This window comes from Falco cherrug, chromosome 3, assembly GCF_023634085.1.
Source record: "Falco cherrug isolate bFalChe1 chromosome 3, bFalChe1.pri, whole genome shotgun sequence".
Classification (NCBI taxonomy): Eukaryota; Metazoa; Chordata; class Aves; order Falconiformes; family Falconidae; genus Falco; species Falco cherrug.
The window spans coordinates 104,744,095-104,757,353 of NC_073699.1; the positions used below are offsets into that span (position 1 = coordinate 104,744,095).

A 13,259-nucleotide genomic window follows, 5' to 3' on the forward strand; every position below is an offset into this window, starting at 1 on the left:
TTGAGCAGAGACATTTTTGGCCTGGTTGCTCCTATTTTGGTGAGACGTTGCCCCACTGGAGAGAGATTCTAAAATAATGCATCGCTCCGGTGGAGATATCAGCTTTTTAATCAGATATCAGAGATATCAGGAGTTTGGCAGGTGTGCTTATGCTCAACATTAACGGTTCGCCCAGCCCGAGCGCAGGACCCCCAAATACCTCTTGCTTCCTCGTACTGCTAACACCTCTTCCTTTTTCCAGGTACTCGATCAAGTAAAGATGAGATGGCTTGCACTTCCAGACCAAGCCATCAGGACTCTGGATGTGCCGCAGGATGCACAGATCAATCAGCAGCCGGTAGAGACCCTTCGATACCTGGCAGGGCGAAATAAAACCAAATTAAAATCGGTGTAGAAGCCTGCCCAAATGCGCTTGCTGCTCCGATTGGGTTGGATTTGGGTTTTTGCCTCCTTCTCTCCCTCCCTGAATGCAGGGTCTTCTGTGTTTGACCACCTCTTCTTGTCCAATTTAAGATCCAGGCACTCACCACTGGAAACACATCGATGTGGAAGATGGTGGGCTGATTTTCAGTCACAGATTCCTTGACAGAAATAAGTTCCTCCACAAAGAACTGGAAATCAATCTCAGACTCCATCAGCCTAATGGTTTTACACAGTGGTAGCGTGCCACCTAGCTGGGCGCGGACCTTCTGGATGGTGTTGTCCACAAAGAGAGATTTCCCTAGGGAGTGGAAGAGACGACTGTGAATCAATCAACCCTTCTACACTTGCACGCAACCCAGAACAAGGAGTATCTTTCCCCAGAATTTTGCACAGTGCACCACCTTGCCTCCTTGATTTGAGGTACCACTCAGAATAAAACTCCCCCAAAAAACTTACCCATTCCCGCTCGCTCCGAAAAGACAAACTTCACATTCTGCTGATAGGGTTCTTCAAAGGCTTGGGCAACAGGGGCTGTCCCGCTCGGCACTTTGAGATGCATCTTCAGGTAGGTCTGGATTTCTGCGTTGGTGTAGCAAGGGAAAGCCACCTTGTAGGCATCAAAGGCTGTGATAACATAGGAGTTGTGAGCTTTGGCGTTGCAGAAGATGATGAATCTGTAGTTGGGGATGCTGGAAGATTGCACCAGGCGGAAGAAGTGGGACTCAAGTTGTTTGGAAACTTTATAAACTAATTTATCAGCACCCAGCAAGCAGTAGATCTTTTCATCTTGGCAACCTGGGGAAAGAGCTCTTCTGACAAGCAGCTCCACCTCTTCCTCCTCCGTGTCTGGTGTGCACACCAGGACCTCATCGTACGATGGGAGAGGTGCCTTCTTGGTGTTTCGGTAGATGAATAACATGTGGGGTAACATTTCTTCTTCCTTGCACATGACAAGAAGCGGTTTCCCCGCTTCGTAGCCTACAGGTAAACTTCTCTTGATGCGTGTGCTTTCTAGAGCAGCTAAGCGCTTCAGGGTCTCCCCGAAAACATCCAAGCCTATGTATTTATCTGACACCAGGCCAGCAAATTTCTTACAGTAGGCATCCCAGAGAAGATTCACTTTGTCGTAAATAGACGGCAAACTCTCAAAGGAGGTGGCCAACTCATCATGTGCCAGGGTGCTGAAGGAAACCTGGTCAGCATCGCTGCTGGTGGTTTTAAATTTCCTTCTGGTCTGCAGGAAGGTTTCTCTTGTCTCCTCGTACAGCTTGCTGAGCTCTTCCACCAACTCATCGTTGTCACCCTGCTCGAAGGCGAAATCCATGAGCATCTGCTCTGTGATGGGTGAGTTGGACAGGCAGCTCTGCAAAGCTGCCTTCGCCACCGACTCGTTATAGCCTGATTCGGCCAAGCTTTTGATGAGCTGGGGGAAACGGATGATGTAGTCGTGCCAGGTAACCGAGTCCTCACTGCCTGGTGACGTATTCACGGAGTCCTGAGGAGTCATCAGCGCATCCTCCAGAGCTTTTTTGATATCTTCTTCGTTGATGTTGTGCTTGATGACAGAAAGCATGATGAGCACCTGCGGTTCTAGAATGCCTTTCTGGACTCTGGCCAGCTGGCTGCATAAATAGAAGAGCTGGTGTGCAGTGAACAGGTTGAGGTGATAGTAGGTGTTCCTTTGAGTATCCAGGTACTTCTTCCACTCTGCCAGGCAATGCTCCATTGCTTTAGAGAGACTGTCCAGCTCCTCCAGGAGGGGTCTTGTGCTCTGAACAAGGATCCCAGCAATTCCAAATTCGGTGTATAGTTTCACGCGTTGCTGGGCATTGCAGTAGATGTCAGCCTTCCAGTCGATGAAGAGGATGTTGCCAATGCTGAGAAGCTCCAGGTACAACTTTCCAACTGTTCGAACTCTTTCCAGTATCTGTAATGTGCCAAAGACACAACAGGGAAATGGATCACGTAATTCAGCGTGTCCTCAACAGCTTCCAAACACGGCCCAGATCACACTTCCCTCCCGAGGTCTGTACAGCTGTAGGCTCCCCAGTACAAGACAGACGTGGACATACTGGGGAGGGAAGATGATGAAGGGACTGGACCATTTGGCCAGATGGCTGGTGCCATGCTCAAGGTTTGGGCTTCTGCAATCATGGATCTACCCTTGAGAAGCCCGGTGGAGCCTTGCGAAGCCTGGTCTGTTGGGAAGTGATGGGATACACCTGACAACTGGGACGACTGGGTCTTCACCAACACGCTGGGCCAGAATTTGACAGAGCTTTGGACTAGACTTAGGGAAGAGGATGGAGCTTCAAGCAGCAGAGGAGAGACAGGGGCGGCCAGTGTATTAGAGGCTTACAGGGAAACACCCATGAAATGTCTCAAGGGCATTAGGGCGTGCTCCTCTAAAATGGACAGGTTTGGGAGCTTTTGGGTAAAAATCAGCAGCCAAGCCAAGAAAGGAAACCTCCTAGTTGGTGCTTACTAGAGGATGCCTGATCAAGAGGAGCATGTTCATGAAGCCTTCTTACTTCAGCTATGAGAAGCATGGTGCTTACAGGCCCCGATCCTGCTGGGGGACTTCAGTCCCCCTGGTATCTGCTTGAAAAGCATCACAACAAGCTGTAAGCAGTCCAGGAGACTCTTAGAGAGAGTCAAAGATAATTCTTCAATCCATTTAACAGCCTGGCCAGAGATGTGTTACTAGACCTGTTGGTCACCAACATGGAGGAACTGATTAGAGACGTTGAGACTGGCAGCAGCCTGGGCTGCAGTGACCATGCCATGGTGAGGTTCTCAGTCTTGAGGGATATGGGCTAGGAGAAGAGGAGAGTCAGTGTGCTGAATTTTAGGAGAGCAAACTTGCAGTTGTTTAAATAATTAGTGGACGGGACCACCTGGGACACTGCCCTCAGGGGTGAAGGAGCTGAACGGAGCTGGCAGCTCTTTAAGGACATTTTTCTTAGAGAGCAAGAGGTCTTGATTGCCACGTGTACAAAACGAGCCAAGGAAGGCAGGAGACCAGGAACCTTCTGATCAAACTAAAGTATAAGAACGAAACGCACGGGCAGTGGAAGCACGGACACTTATCCTGGGAACAATATAGGGCTACTGCCTGAATGTGTAGTGATGGGATCAGGGAATCTGGGGCATAACTGGGGCTGAGTTTGGCAAGGGAAGTAAAGAATAAGAAGGACATCTACAGGTACGTTGGACGGAAGAGGAAGTTATAAAAAGAAAACGTACTCCCTGGTAAATAAGACAGGAGAGCTGGTGTCAACGAACATGGAGGAGACCAAGATACTCCATCTTTTGCCTCAGTTTTCCATTTCCCACATCTCTCAAGCCCCTGAACCCCACAGCAGAGACTGGGGAAGTGAAGTCCCTCCCGTCACAGGAGACCAGGTACCAGACCACCTGAAGAACCTGAATGCACATGGGATTCTACTGCGCTCTGGTGAGATCCCACAGGGAGCATTGCACCCAGCTCCAAGGTGCCTAGCACAAGAATATGAGCTGGCAGTGTGCCCAGGTGGCCAAGAAGGACAACAGCATCCTGGCTTTTATCAGGAATAGCGTGACCAGCAGGACTAAGGCAATGATTGTCCCCCCCTGTGCTCGGCACTGGTGGGGCCGCACCTCAGATCTAGTGTTCAGTTTTGGGCCACTCACTGCAAGAAAGACACTGAGGTGCTAGAGCGTGTCCAGAGATGGGCAACGGAGCTGGTGAAGGGTCTGGAGCACAAGTCTGATAAGGAGCAGGTGAGGGAACTGGGGGTGTTCAGCCCAGAGAAAAGGAGGCTGAGGGGAGACCTTTGAGCAACCTGGTCTAGTGGAAGGTGTCCCTGTCCACGATGCTGGGGGGTGGACCAGACGGTCTTCAAAGGTCCTTTACAACCCAAACCATTCTATAGTCCCTCCACAGAGAAGTATGAAGTCTTGGATGGGCTGTTGGGCACCACAAGTGAGGAACAATGCTGAGGGAAGCAGATCTCATCCTGTAGCTTGGGAAGGGGGCACCATCCTAGAGCAACACCTCTGCTCCTGAAGGGCTGGCACTGCAGGTCATGGATGAGTCTCCTGGAAATAATTCCAGCAAAATCCCAAGCCCAATAGCCACCATTTTTCAGGCAGATGTTGGTGCTGCGCTGTGACTTACCTCCAAGAAACGGTTTGCCTCCTCTCTGCCCTGCTCAACCTTGGTGGCAATCAACATAAGCTTGTTCTGGAGCTCCGTGAGCTGAGACAAACTGTATTTCTTGGCCTTCTGATCTGGTGGAGATGTGGTCTCCTCACTGTCATCCAGCAGTCGCAATGAGATGCAGTCCTCAAGCATAGCCTGGAAGGCAGAGAAGACAATCAGCATCACCACACGGCCTTTTACACAGCTTTGAGTTGAGATGCTGCACATCAGGACTCTACGTGTCTTTTACCACTTCCTTTGGAGGAAAGAAAAGTCTGTTTCCCACTGATAATCCTCATGGTTTACGAGGAAATTGGTGGCACTACTTGCAACCCACCTGGAGATCTATTGGCAACTTGGCACACTCATCGGAGGTTGATTTCAAGAAAGATCTTTTCTCCCCATAGCATTATGAAAATACAGCTGGACAAGAAACCATCTTGGAGACCCTTTACCTTGAATTTTGGAGGTGCCGAGATGGTAAAAATCCCATTTCTGTTGATGCTTCTGGCTTGAGACATGGAAGAACGCTCCACGGAGCCATGAGAGTCGTGAACCATCTGTATCCATTCCCTGTTGTCACAGGAATCTTTCTGCAAAAGAAGAACCAAAGGGAAACCCCATAACCAGCTGGAATGGCCCAGAGTTGAGGCAGGTGGGGGTTCTGTGACCATTTCTTTTGAGGATGGGGTTTCCCATGCCTGCTGAGGAGACACAGCCCCAGAGCTGGACCTATCCCAACCTGCCAGAGTGTTGGCATGTGGTCAAGCTCGTTCTCTGCTCTGGTTGTGGTGGGGAGCAGAGTGGAAGGCTCAGTGACAGCCCTGGAGCACAAACACCAGGGATTCTGTTAAATGAAGCCTTTCTATCAACTGCTGAAGCAGGTTCTGGAGTCTTTCAGCTTTGGAGATGCTCAAAACCCAATTAGACATGGCCATGAGCTACCTGCTCCCTGACCCCACTTCAAGCAGGGGATTTAGACCAGGCAATCTCCAGAGGTCCCTTCCAACCTCAACTACACCGTAGACTCCATAACTCGTTTCCTGCTATTCACACCACCTGCTGGGTCTCCTCCAGTTGCCCACATGTGTGTGTAAGGTCATTTGAGATGTTCCACCAGGCCTGCACTCCAAAAAGAGCAAAGCCTTTGCCCAGGTCCTGCCAGGCCCACATGGATGTCCTGGGGAAACCATCTGACATGGCATCAGACACCTACATGTGAGCAACTCAGCCTCACAGCAAGTGTCCAGGTGACTTTTGGACACGGGACTTAAAGACTTACCAGCTTCTTGGGAAGCTTGCTGTCTTTCACAATGGCTGCTTTGATGAAAGACAGAGCTGCAAAGAACTGGTCAAACCCAGCGGTGGGACTCAGGTCCAACACAATGGGGGCAGAAGCAGCCATGGCATCACGGAAGAACCTCACTCTGTCGATATCCATGTCGTTTTCACCTGCAGAAATCGATGCCAGCTCCACAAACACAGGGATTTCTGTCTTGTCTGGGGAGAAAAAATAAAGTAAGAAAGGCAGTCGGATTTCTGTGCTCCGAGCCAGGTAACGCTCTGTTGGATGCAGGGACAAGGACTAAGTGTCTCCCTCTGTTGTATCTGATGACTTCCTCCCTTCCAGCCCACCTTTTATTATGGTCTTGATCCAGGAGGTAAAACCTTTCCTTGCACATTCCAGAAGTGCCTTCAAAAAGTCCAAGACTCCCTGGGGAATGTCACTCAAACTTTTTTTCACGTTCATTAAGTCTGGGGTCATAAAATCAAGCCGCTTCTTCTGGAATTCTTGCTCTTCCTGGACCACCCCCCCCAAAAAAAAAAAAAAAAAAATATATATATATATATATAAATAAACAAAAAACGTGTGTCTGTTGGGAAGAGAAGGAAAGCAGCTGGGTTCTACCTCATCCTCCCCAAACCAGATGAGATCTTGGCCTCAGACTCAAGTCTGCTCTTTAATTCATCCCTGTGGGCCTCCATGAGGCAGCTGGAAGTAATTCCTTCAGCCTACCGTTCCAGTCAAATCCAGGAGGAAGGAACCACATCTGATAGGATTTAATTACAAGCTACCACATGGATCTGCCTACATGGATTTTCCCAAGAGCAGCCAACACAGATGCCCAACGCATCTCCTACGTACATATTTCGTCAGGTCACTGAGAATCTGGAAATCCCCCTCCAGCCGAAGCATCTGTCTCAAAGCATCGATGATCTTGGCAGTGTTCACCACTTTGGAGAGGGTCAGGTAGTTTTCAATCCTCTCCACCGCACCGGTGATCCAGTAAGCTTTTCCATGCCTTGGCCCTTCACTGTCCTCCATGATTTTGAACTCCTCCAGGAGCTGATCCCTGTGTTCCAGCAGCTTCTCGAACTGGCTTTGCAGGGTCCCAAGGGTGATGGAGAAGTCTTTGAGGGACAGGTAGGTTTTCTGAAAATCAGCGATAGCTGGCTTATAAATTTTTTCTTGAACATCTTCTATGGAGAAAACTCGATCTTCAGGTCCTGTGGCTTTGCTCTGCTCTGCTCTCATCTTCCACAGCCTACGGAAACATTGGCTTCTCTCCACAACATGAAGTTTTTGCATCATGTCGCTATAATCGCCAAGGACGTGTGATTCTGTTTGGCTCTTGCCGTCAATGGAGAACTTCTTCACCGCCATCTGATCCTTGAAACTTTCACTGTCCCTGACGCTTTTCTCCACGGTGCTTCTATCCACTAAACCAGGTAGGAACAACAAGAAGGAGCTCAAGTCACATCTCTCTCCACCAACACAGATGAGCCCTGAAGTCAACGGGTCCCATGATTGCATTCCCTTCCCACCCACTGGGAGATTCTATGGTTTTGGAGACATCTCCCCACTCATCAACCACGGAAGGAGCTCCGTTAACCTCAGCAGTACCTTTTACTACGCCTTCTATACTACAGCACAGCTGGAGAAAGGAGCATCTTTGCTGCTTCTGCTGTTCCAGTTGCTCATACTCCTGCTTCCTGACCTCCAACACTTTTGTTATACAGCAAGAGAAAGAGGAATCTGGAGCGGAAAAAAAAAGAAAAGACCCCAGACATGAAGGAGAACCTCTTGGTAAGAAAAAAAAGCTGCACAAAACATAACCCCTGCCAAAAAAAAAAAAAAAACCCAAACAAAAAACCAAAAAAAAACCAACCACAAAATTAGTATTTCAGTTTACTCTCAGAGCAGAATTGGAGGAATTCTTCCCTCTGGGTTTTGATAGAACAGAGATGGACTTCACAATGGTCTTGAAGGCAAGGCATGCAGGAAGCTACACCACCACAATCCTTGAAATAAATTCCACTAACACCCCAAAACTTTAACTGCATTAAAAATAAAACCCAACAACCCAACGTTTTCACTCCTTCCTCCTCTCAAAGTGCTTAAAATCTCCCCAACTACTACGTTTTACTTCTGATTTTCAGATTTCCATTGCAGGTAATTTTCAGTTTTCTTTGCATTTTAGACCGTTACCCAGCAGATCGATTTCCCGTTGGCCACATCGCTATGAAAACACACTCAAGTTGGAAACTGCGAACTTACCACAGGTGCACAGTAGCTTCCTAAACTGCTCCTCATGCTCTAAGATGTTGCGGAGGATACTGAAGGGAATGTCTCCCAAGAGAAGGTGATGTCCCACGAAGGTGAGGAGTTGGTTCACCTGGAAAAGGAGGGCTTGCGCGTCGCTGCTGAGCTGAAGTTGATACTTGTGGCTCAAGTCTCCTGGAACATAAATAAAGCCTAGTGAAAGACAGCCAGTGGTTTCCCTCCTGTATTTCCTTTGAAGCCAGATCCTCAGGAAGACCCATCAGCTCCCAGTTTGCAGAGGTCCATCACATCACCGGTGTGGAGGCCAGATGCAAGATTGCTTTCTAGCTCAACCATCAAAACCAGCACCTTGGGAAGAACCCAGATTTCCTTTGGGAAACCCATGTAGCTCCCCCAGCCTGAAACAAACCATGGGGACCACCTAGGAGATTGGGCATCTGAGGCTGGACAGGCAGCTCCAGTGGACATGAAGGGCTTCCAAGAGGGACTGGGACACAGAAGAAGATGCTGTGCAGCTTTGTTCTGGCCAAGGGGAGGTGAAGGGACAAACCCACCACAGCCAACAGCTACTACAGGGAAGGGCAGCTATTGAGACAACAAGCCCAGAGTGTTTTTGATGGTGCCAGAAGTCATAGCAGGGAGCAACAGCCAGAAGTTGCCCTCTCCTCCATCTCCTGATCACAGAAGGGCCAACACTGGCCTCAGACCAGGATTTGTCCAACAGAAACCCTTTAAGCATGGTGATGCTACCACCTCTGTCTCCTTCTAATGTTTGACTCTCTCTGCATGGACATGCTCTGGCTGCATCACGTCATCCCCCTTGACATCCATCCCCACACTCACTGAGCACGCAACAAAGCAGCGTTGTGATGGGATAAAGAAATCAAGATGTTTCCCCATTCCTGGAATGAAACATGAAACTCCGTTTCTCTAGTGTGGGAGATTATTTTTCCCCCCGCTCCCATTTTGTGTTGTCAACAAAATTGGAAGGTCCCTGCTAAAAGACCTGGTCTTCCCACCTAGCTCACTTACAAACCAGGAGCTTCTCCCAAGAAAACCACTCAGGGGACACTCACGGGCAGTGGAAATGAGATGGCAGATCCCGAGACTGTTGAGCAGGTTTGCAAGAACGGGGCCAGTGCTCCCATCAAACCTGTTGACACTTTCCAGGCTCTTCATTGGCGAACACATTTTCTCAATGAGAACAGAAAGCAGCCTCTTAACAGCTGGGTTTCTCATCTTGAGGAACACAGATATCATGGAGTTGAGCTTGGATTCCTGGAAAGATGAGAAATTTCTCCTCTTTAGGGACTTTGTGGACTTATGGCTCTTTCAGAAAGACCTTTCCCTGCTCTCTTAACCCAGCACAACCAGTAAGAGTTGGTGAAGTGGAGTGTAGAGGCCTCCAGCAGCCCAAGGAGGAGTGGCAGCTCTCCTACCTCAATTTTGTCGAGGTCTCCGATGCACTGGATGACACGATTCATAAAGCAGTTCTCCAACTCTACATCAACATTGTTTCCCACTTTCAGGAAGGCCAAGCAGAAGTCTATGAGGTGTTTGTCACTAATCTACAGCAAGGAAATGTTTAAGAGGAAACTGCTTTCTGGGTCCTCACCAACCTGCTCAAGTTCGGTGACCGAGGCAAAACTGAACATGGCAAAGACCAGGAGCATCCTCCCCAGCCAGCTGGAGGATCTCCATGACTCACCTTCTTCATCCATTCCTTAAACATGGTGTGAATCAAGCCCCGCCACCAACCAGTCCACTGCACAGTGACAATCTTCAGCGAAAGCAGTTGCTGCCACGTCTACGGAGGAAGAGCCAAACCCATCAGCTGACCCGGAGGAACACCCAGATCTACCAAGGGTTGTGGCTCACGTCAGTCTCTGGGTCTCATCACTCACCCCCATGTTCTTCAGGAAGGATTTCTCATCCGTGGGTACCCTATGAAAGTATTTCTCAAGCCACGGTGCAATTACAAGTGAAAACTCTGCAAAACTTTCCACCGAAGAAAGTTGCTGGAATTCCTTGAGAAATTAAAGAACAGAAGCATGAGCCAGAAGCTCTGGGCTCTCCTCAGCTACAAGCAGGAGGCCAAGCCCTCCTGACAGAAGCTGCAGACCTTGTTCTCACCTGGTTCACTTGCAGTAAATGCTCTTTGTCAGCAAACAACCCCAGTATCTGCAGCATTAACTTCATGGAGCTGAACGGCACCAATTCCGGCATGCCCAAGAACTTGTTCAGCGAGAGGTACACCAAATTCAGACAACGCAAGACCTCGTGGTCATCCACAGGCTTCAGGCATTGCTTTGAAGACCCCTGCGGGCAACTGTGGGCACAGGAAAGAACCAAAACACTTCTTGCAGCTCCTTTCACAGTTGCTGCCTGACCACAGACACTCTCTGCAGCTGGGATGCGCAGGCAGATTCATAGGATGTGACCCTTGTGGGCGTCCACGCTCTCCAGCCATGGGGTTAAAGATGTCAAAAAAGCAATGGGCAAACCACATCAGCCACCCTCTTTCTGCCCAGATGGGGCTCCATCCATCCCTCCCCAGACCCTTTATGGAAATGGTGCAGCACCTGCCCCTCTCAAGGAGGTTCGACTCACAAGTTCTTTAACCAGGAGTCCATCCTGGTGATGATGCATTTCAAAGCCACGTTCCAATCATCTTCCTGAAACAGAGGACAGAAAGACATTGAGGAGAAGCATTAAGAAGGCTTCTGCTCCTGCAGCTGAGGAGCTTCCACACTTAAGCACTAAAGCGTGAAGTTTCCTGGTGAGATTAAAGGGATTTCCTTTTGTCTGGTCACAGGATTCAGCTCTAACCCCAAGTTTCTACAATTAAGTCCTTCAGCCCTGCTGAAAATCTCTGTAGGAACCACGGACAAGTGCTGACCCACTTTTAAACAGACCCACCACTCCCTGCAGAGCAGAAGAAGGCCTTCCACCAGCCAGTTTGTGCTTACAGAGACTTGCAATGAGGCTTCACGGGCACTCATGATGTGTTCGTTCAAGGTCTCCAAGAGGAGCTGCAGTGAAAGCTGAATGTCAGGCAGAGGGTCCCTGGAAAAGTTCTTCAGGGCCAACATCTCCACCACCTGCTTTGCTAGCAGATCACATCTTCCGATCAAGGTCTTGTGAGCCTGTATCATCTTGAGGACTTCCCTAGGAAAGCAGGTCAAGAACATCAGATGAACTTTGGAGGACCAGGAAGTACATTGGTGGTGTTTGAGATGACCAGTAGACACAGTGGTGACCAACAGCCAGGGCAACTGGGGGTTAGAAGGAGGAGATGGAGCCTGACAGTGAGTGACTACATGGAAAAGCAGGAATTTTTGGAAATTCAACCACTTTGAGAACATTAGGACAAAACTGAGGGTTCAAGTGACCTTGACAGGCTGGAGGAGTGAGCCCGTGCCAACCTCATGAAGTTCAACAAGGCTAAGTGCGAGGTCCTGCACCTGGGCCAGGGCAATGGCTTTAGACTGAAAGAAGGTGGATTTAGATCAGACTTAAGGAAGAAACGTTGCGCAATGAGGATAGGGAGACACCAGAACAGGTTGCCTGGAGGCACTGTGGGTGCCCCATCATTGGAAGTGTTCAAGTTTGGGTTGGACGAGGCTTTGGGCAACCTGATCTACTGGAAGGTCATAGAATGGGTTGGGTTGGGTTGGGTTAGGGTTGGAAGGGACCTTCAAGGACCATCTCTACTGTGGACAAGGACATCTTCCCCATCCCTGGCAGTGTTCAAGGTCAAGTTGGGTGGAGCTTTGAGCAACCTGATCTAGTGGAAGACATCTCTGCCCATGGCAAGGGGTTGGACTAGATGAGCTTTGAAAGTCTCTTTCAACTCATTCTCTCCCCCAGGACTATTCCCATTCAGCTGTCTGGATAAGACCGCATGTCGTCTGGCTCCATCCTCCCCTTGAGGTCCCACCAATGTTCCTTCAATACCCGCCAGGACAGGGGACACAGCACACCAAGGAGAAGGGGCAGCTCCTTGAGTAGACACCAAGCAGAAGGAACGAAAAGCGCTTTGAAGAGCCGGACAGTTCATTATCCAGATCCTACCTCAGCTTTTCAGACTCACCTTTGCTTGTCTTCACTCCTCCTCAGCTGCTTGAAGGCTTCTGAAGGAAGTTCACACAGAAAGGAGTCCTCCATCTTCTCGTTGATCGCATAGAGCAGCGGGACCAACCAGATCCACAACGTGCTGTTAGTGGTCCTGAGACACATGTCCTTCAAAGCTGGAAAGTATTTGCTGCAAAAAGAGTCCAAAAAAGTCAAACTTCCTATAACCAACCTCTGGGATGCCAGTGGGAGACATGTGCCAACATGGGATGGGGTCTTCTCCCACAACACGCTGCAGGATCCATCCTTCCTGCAGGCAGTTACCTGGAAAGAGCTCAGACTGAGATGGTTCCACAGGCCAACCAATATCAGAGACACTGAACGATCTTCAAGGTGCCCAGGGTACCCAACAGGGACTCACCAGGCTGGAAGCCACCAACCATGGTTTGCATACCCTCAAAGACTCCTTGGGATAGCACGTGGCACCCAAAGTGACACATGGGGACAACTGACCTGAGACTCAAACCTTTGAAGGTGTCATTGCTCTGAGCAAGTGGGTTGACAAATATAAATTACCTTTTCCCTCTCAGATCTTCATATACGTTTTGGTTGTAGTCCATAACCTCAAGGTGCTTTCCAGCCATGTCGATGAGCTGCTGGCTGAGGGAGAACTTACAGCGAAACAAGGTGTGAAAGGCAAACAGGAGCCTAAGAAGTTTAGGGTCCTTCATTTTGATGATTCTTTGTGTGAAGTTTCTGATACTGTTTTTCACCTGGACAAGAAGAAGAAGGAGAGGGCATCTCACCAGGCTGGACAAGATACTTTTTTCTCTGATCTACTGGAAGGTCATAGAATGGGTTGGGTTGGGTTAAGGTTGGAAGGGACCTTCAAGGACCATCTCTGCTGTGGACAAGGACATCTTCCCCATCCCTGGCAGTGTTCAAGGTCAAGTTGGGTGGGGCTTTGAGCAACCTGATCTAGTGGAAGACATCCCTGCCCATGGCAAGGGGTTG

At 49.3% G+C, this 13,259-nt stretch overlaps 1 protein-coding gene across 15 annotated transcripts in view; it reads right to left on the reverse strand.

Moving 5' to 3' along the window:
* LOC102046483 (E3 ubiquitin-protein ligase rnf213-alpha-like) overlaps positions 1–13,259 on the reverse strand; it is a 44,228-nt gene that overhangs the window by 23,565 nt on the left and 7,404 nt on the right. For all 15 annotated transcript variants that reach the window (XM_055703939.1, XM_055703937.1, XM_055703936.1 and 12 more), the window contains 19 exons: positions 12,822–13,018; positions 12,265–12,435; positions 11,141–11,339; positions 10,782–10,846; positions 10,305–10,500; positions 10,076–10,198; positions 9,880–9,978; positions 9,611–9,739; positions 9,248–9,449; positions 8,166–8,345; positions 7,512–7,643; positions 6,753–7,327; positions 6,242–6,407; positions 5,889–6,106; positions 5,062–5,199; positions 4,583–4,762; positions 880–2,350; positions 528–721; positions 200–355 (listed from right to left, as the gene is read on the reverse strand). In XM_055703939.1, the coding sequence (XP_055559914.1) occupies positions 200–355; positions 528–721; positions 880–2,350; positions 4,583–4,762; positions 5,062–5,199; positions 5,889–6,106; positions 6,242–6,407; positions 6,753–7,327; positions 7,512–7,643; positions 8,166–8,345; positions 9,248–9,449; positions 9,611–9,739; positions 9,880–9,978; positions 10,076–10,198; positions 10,305–10,500; positions 10,782–10,846; positions 11,141–11,339; positions 12,265–12,435; positions 12,822–13,018 (4,791 nt within the window). The remainder of the gene's footprint in view (positions 1–199; positions 356–527; positions 722–879; positions 2,351–4,582; positions 4,763–5,061; positions 5,200–5,888; positions 6,107–6,241; positions 6,408–6,752; positions 7,328–7,511; positions 7,644–8,165; positions 8,346–9,247; positions 9,450–9,610; positions 9,740–9,879; positions 9,979–10,075; positions 10,199–10,304; positions 10,501–10,781; positions 10,847–11,140; positions 11,340–12,264; positions 12,436–12,821; positions 13,019–13,259) is intronic.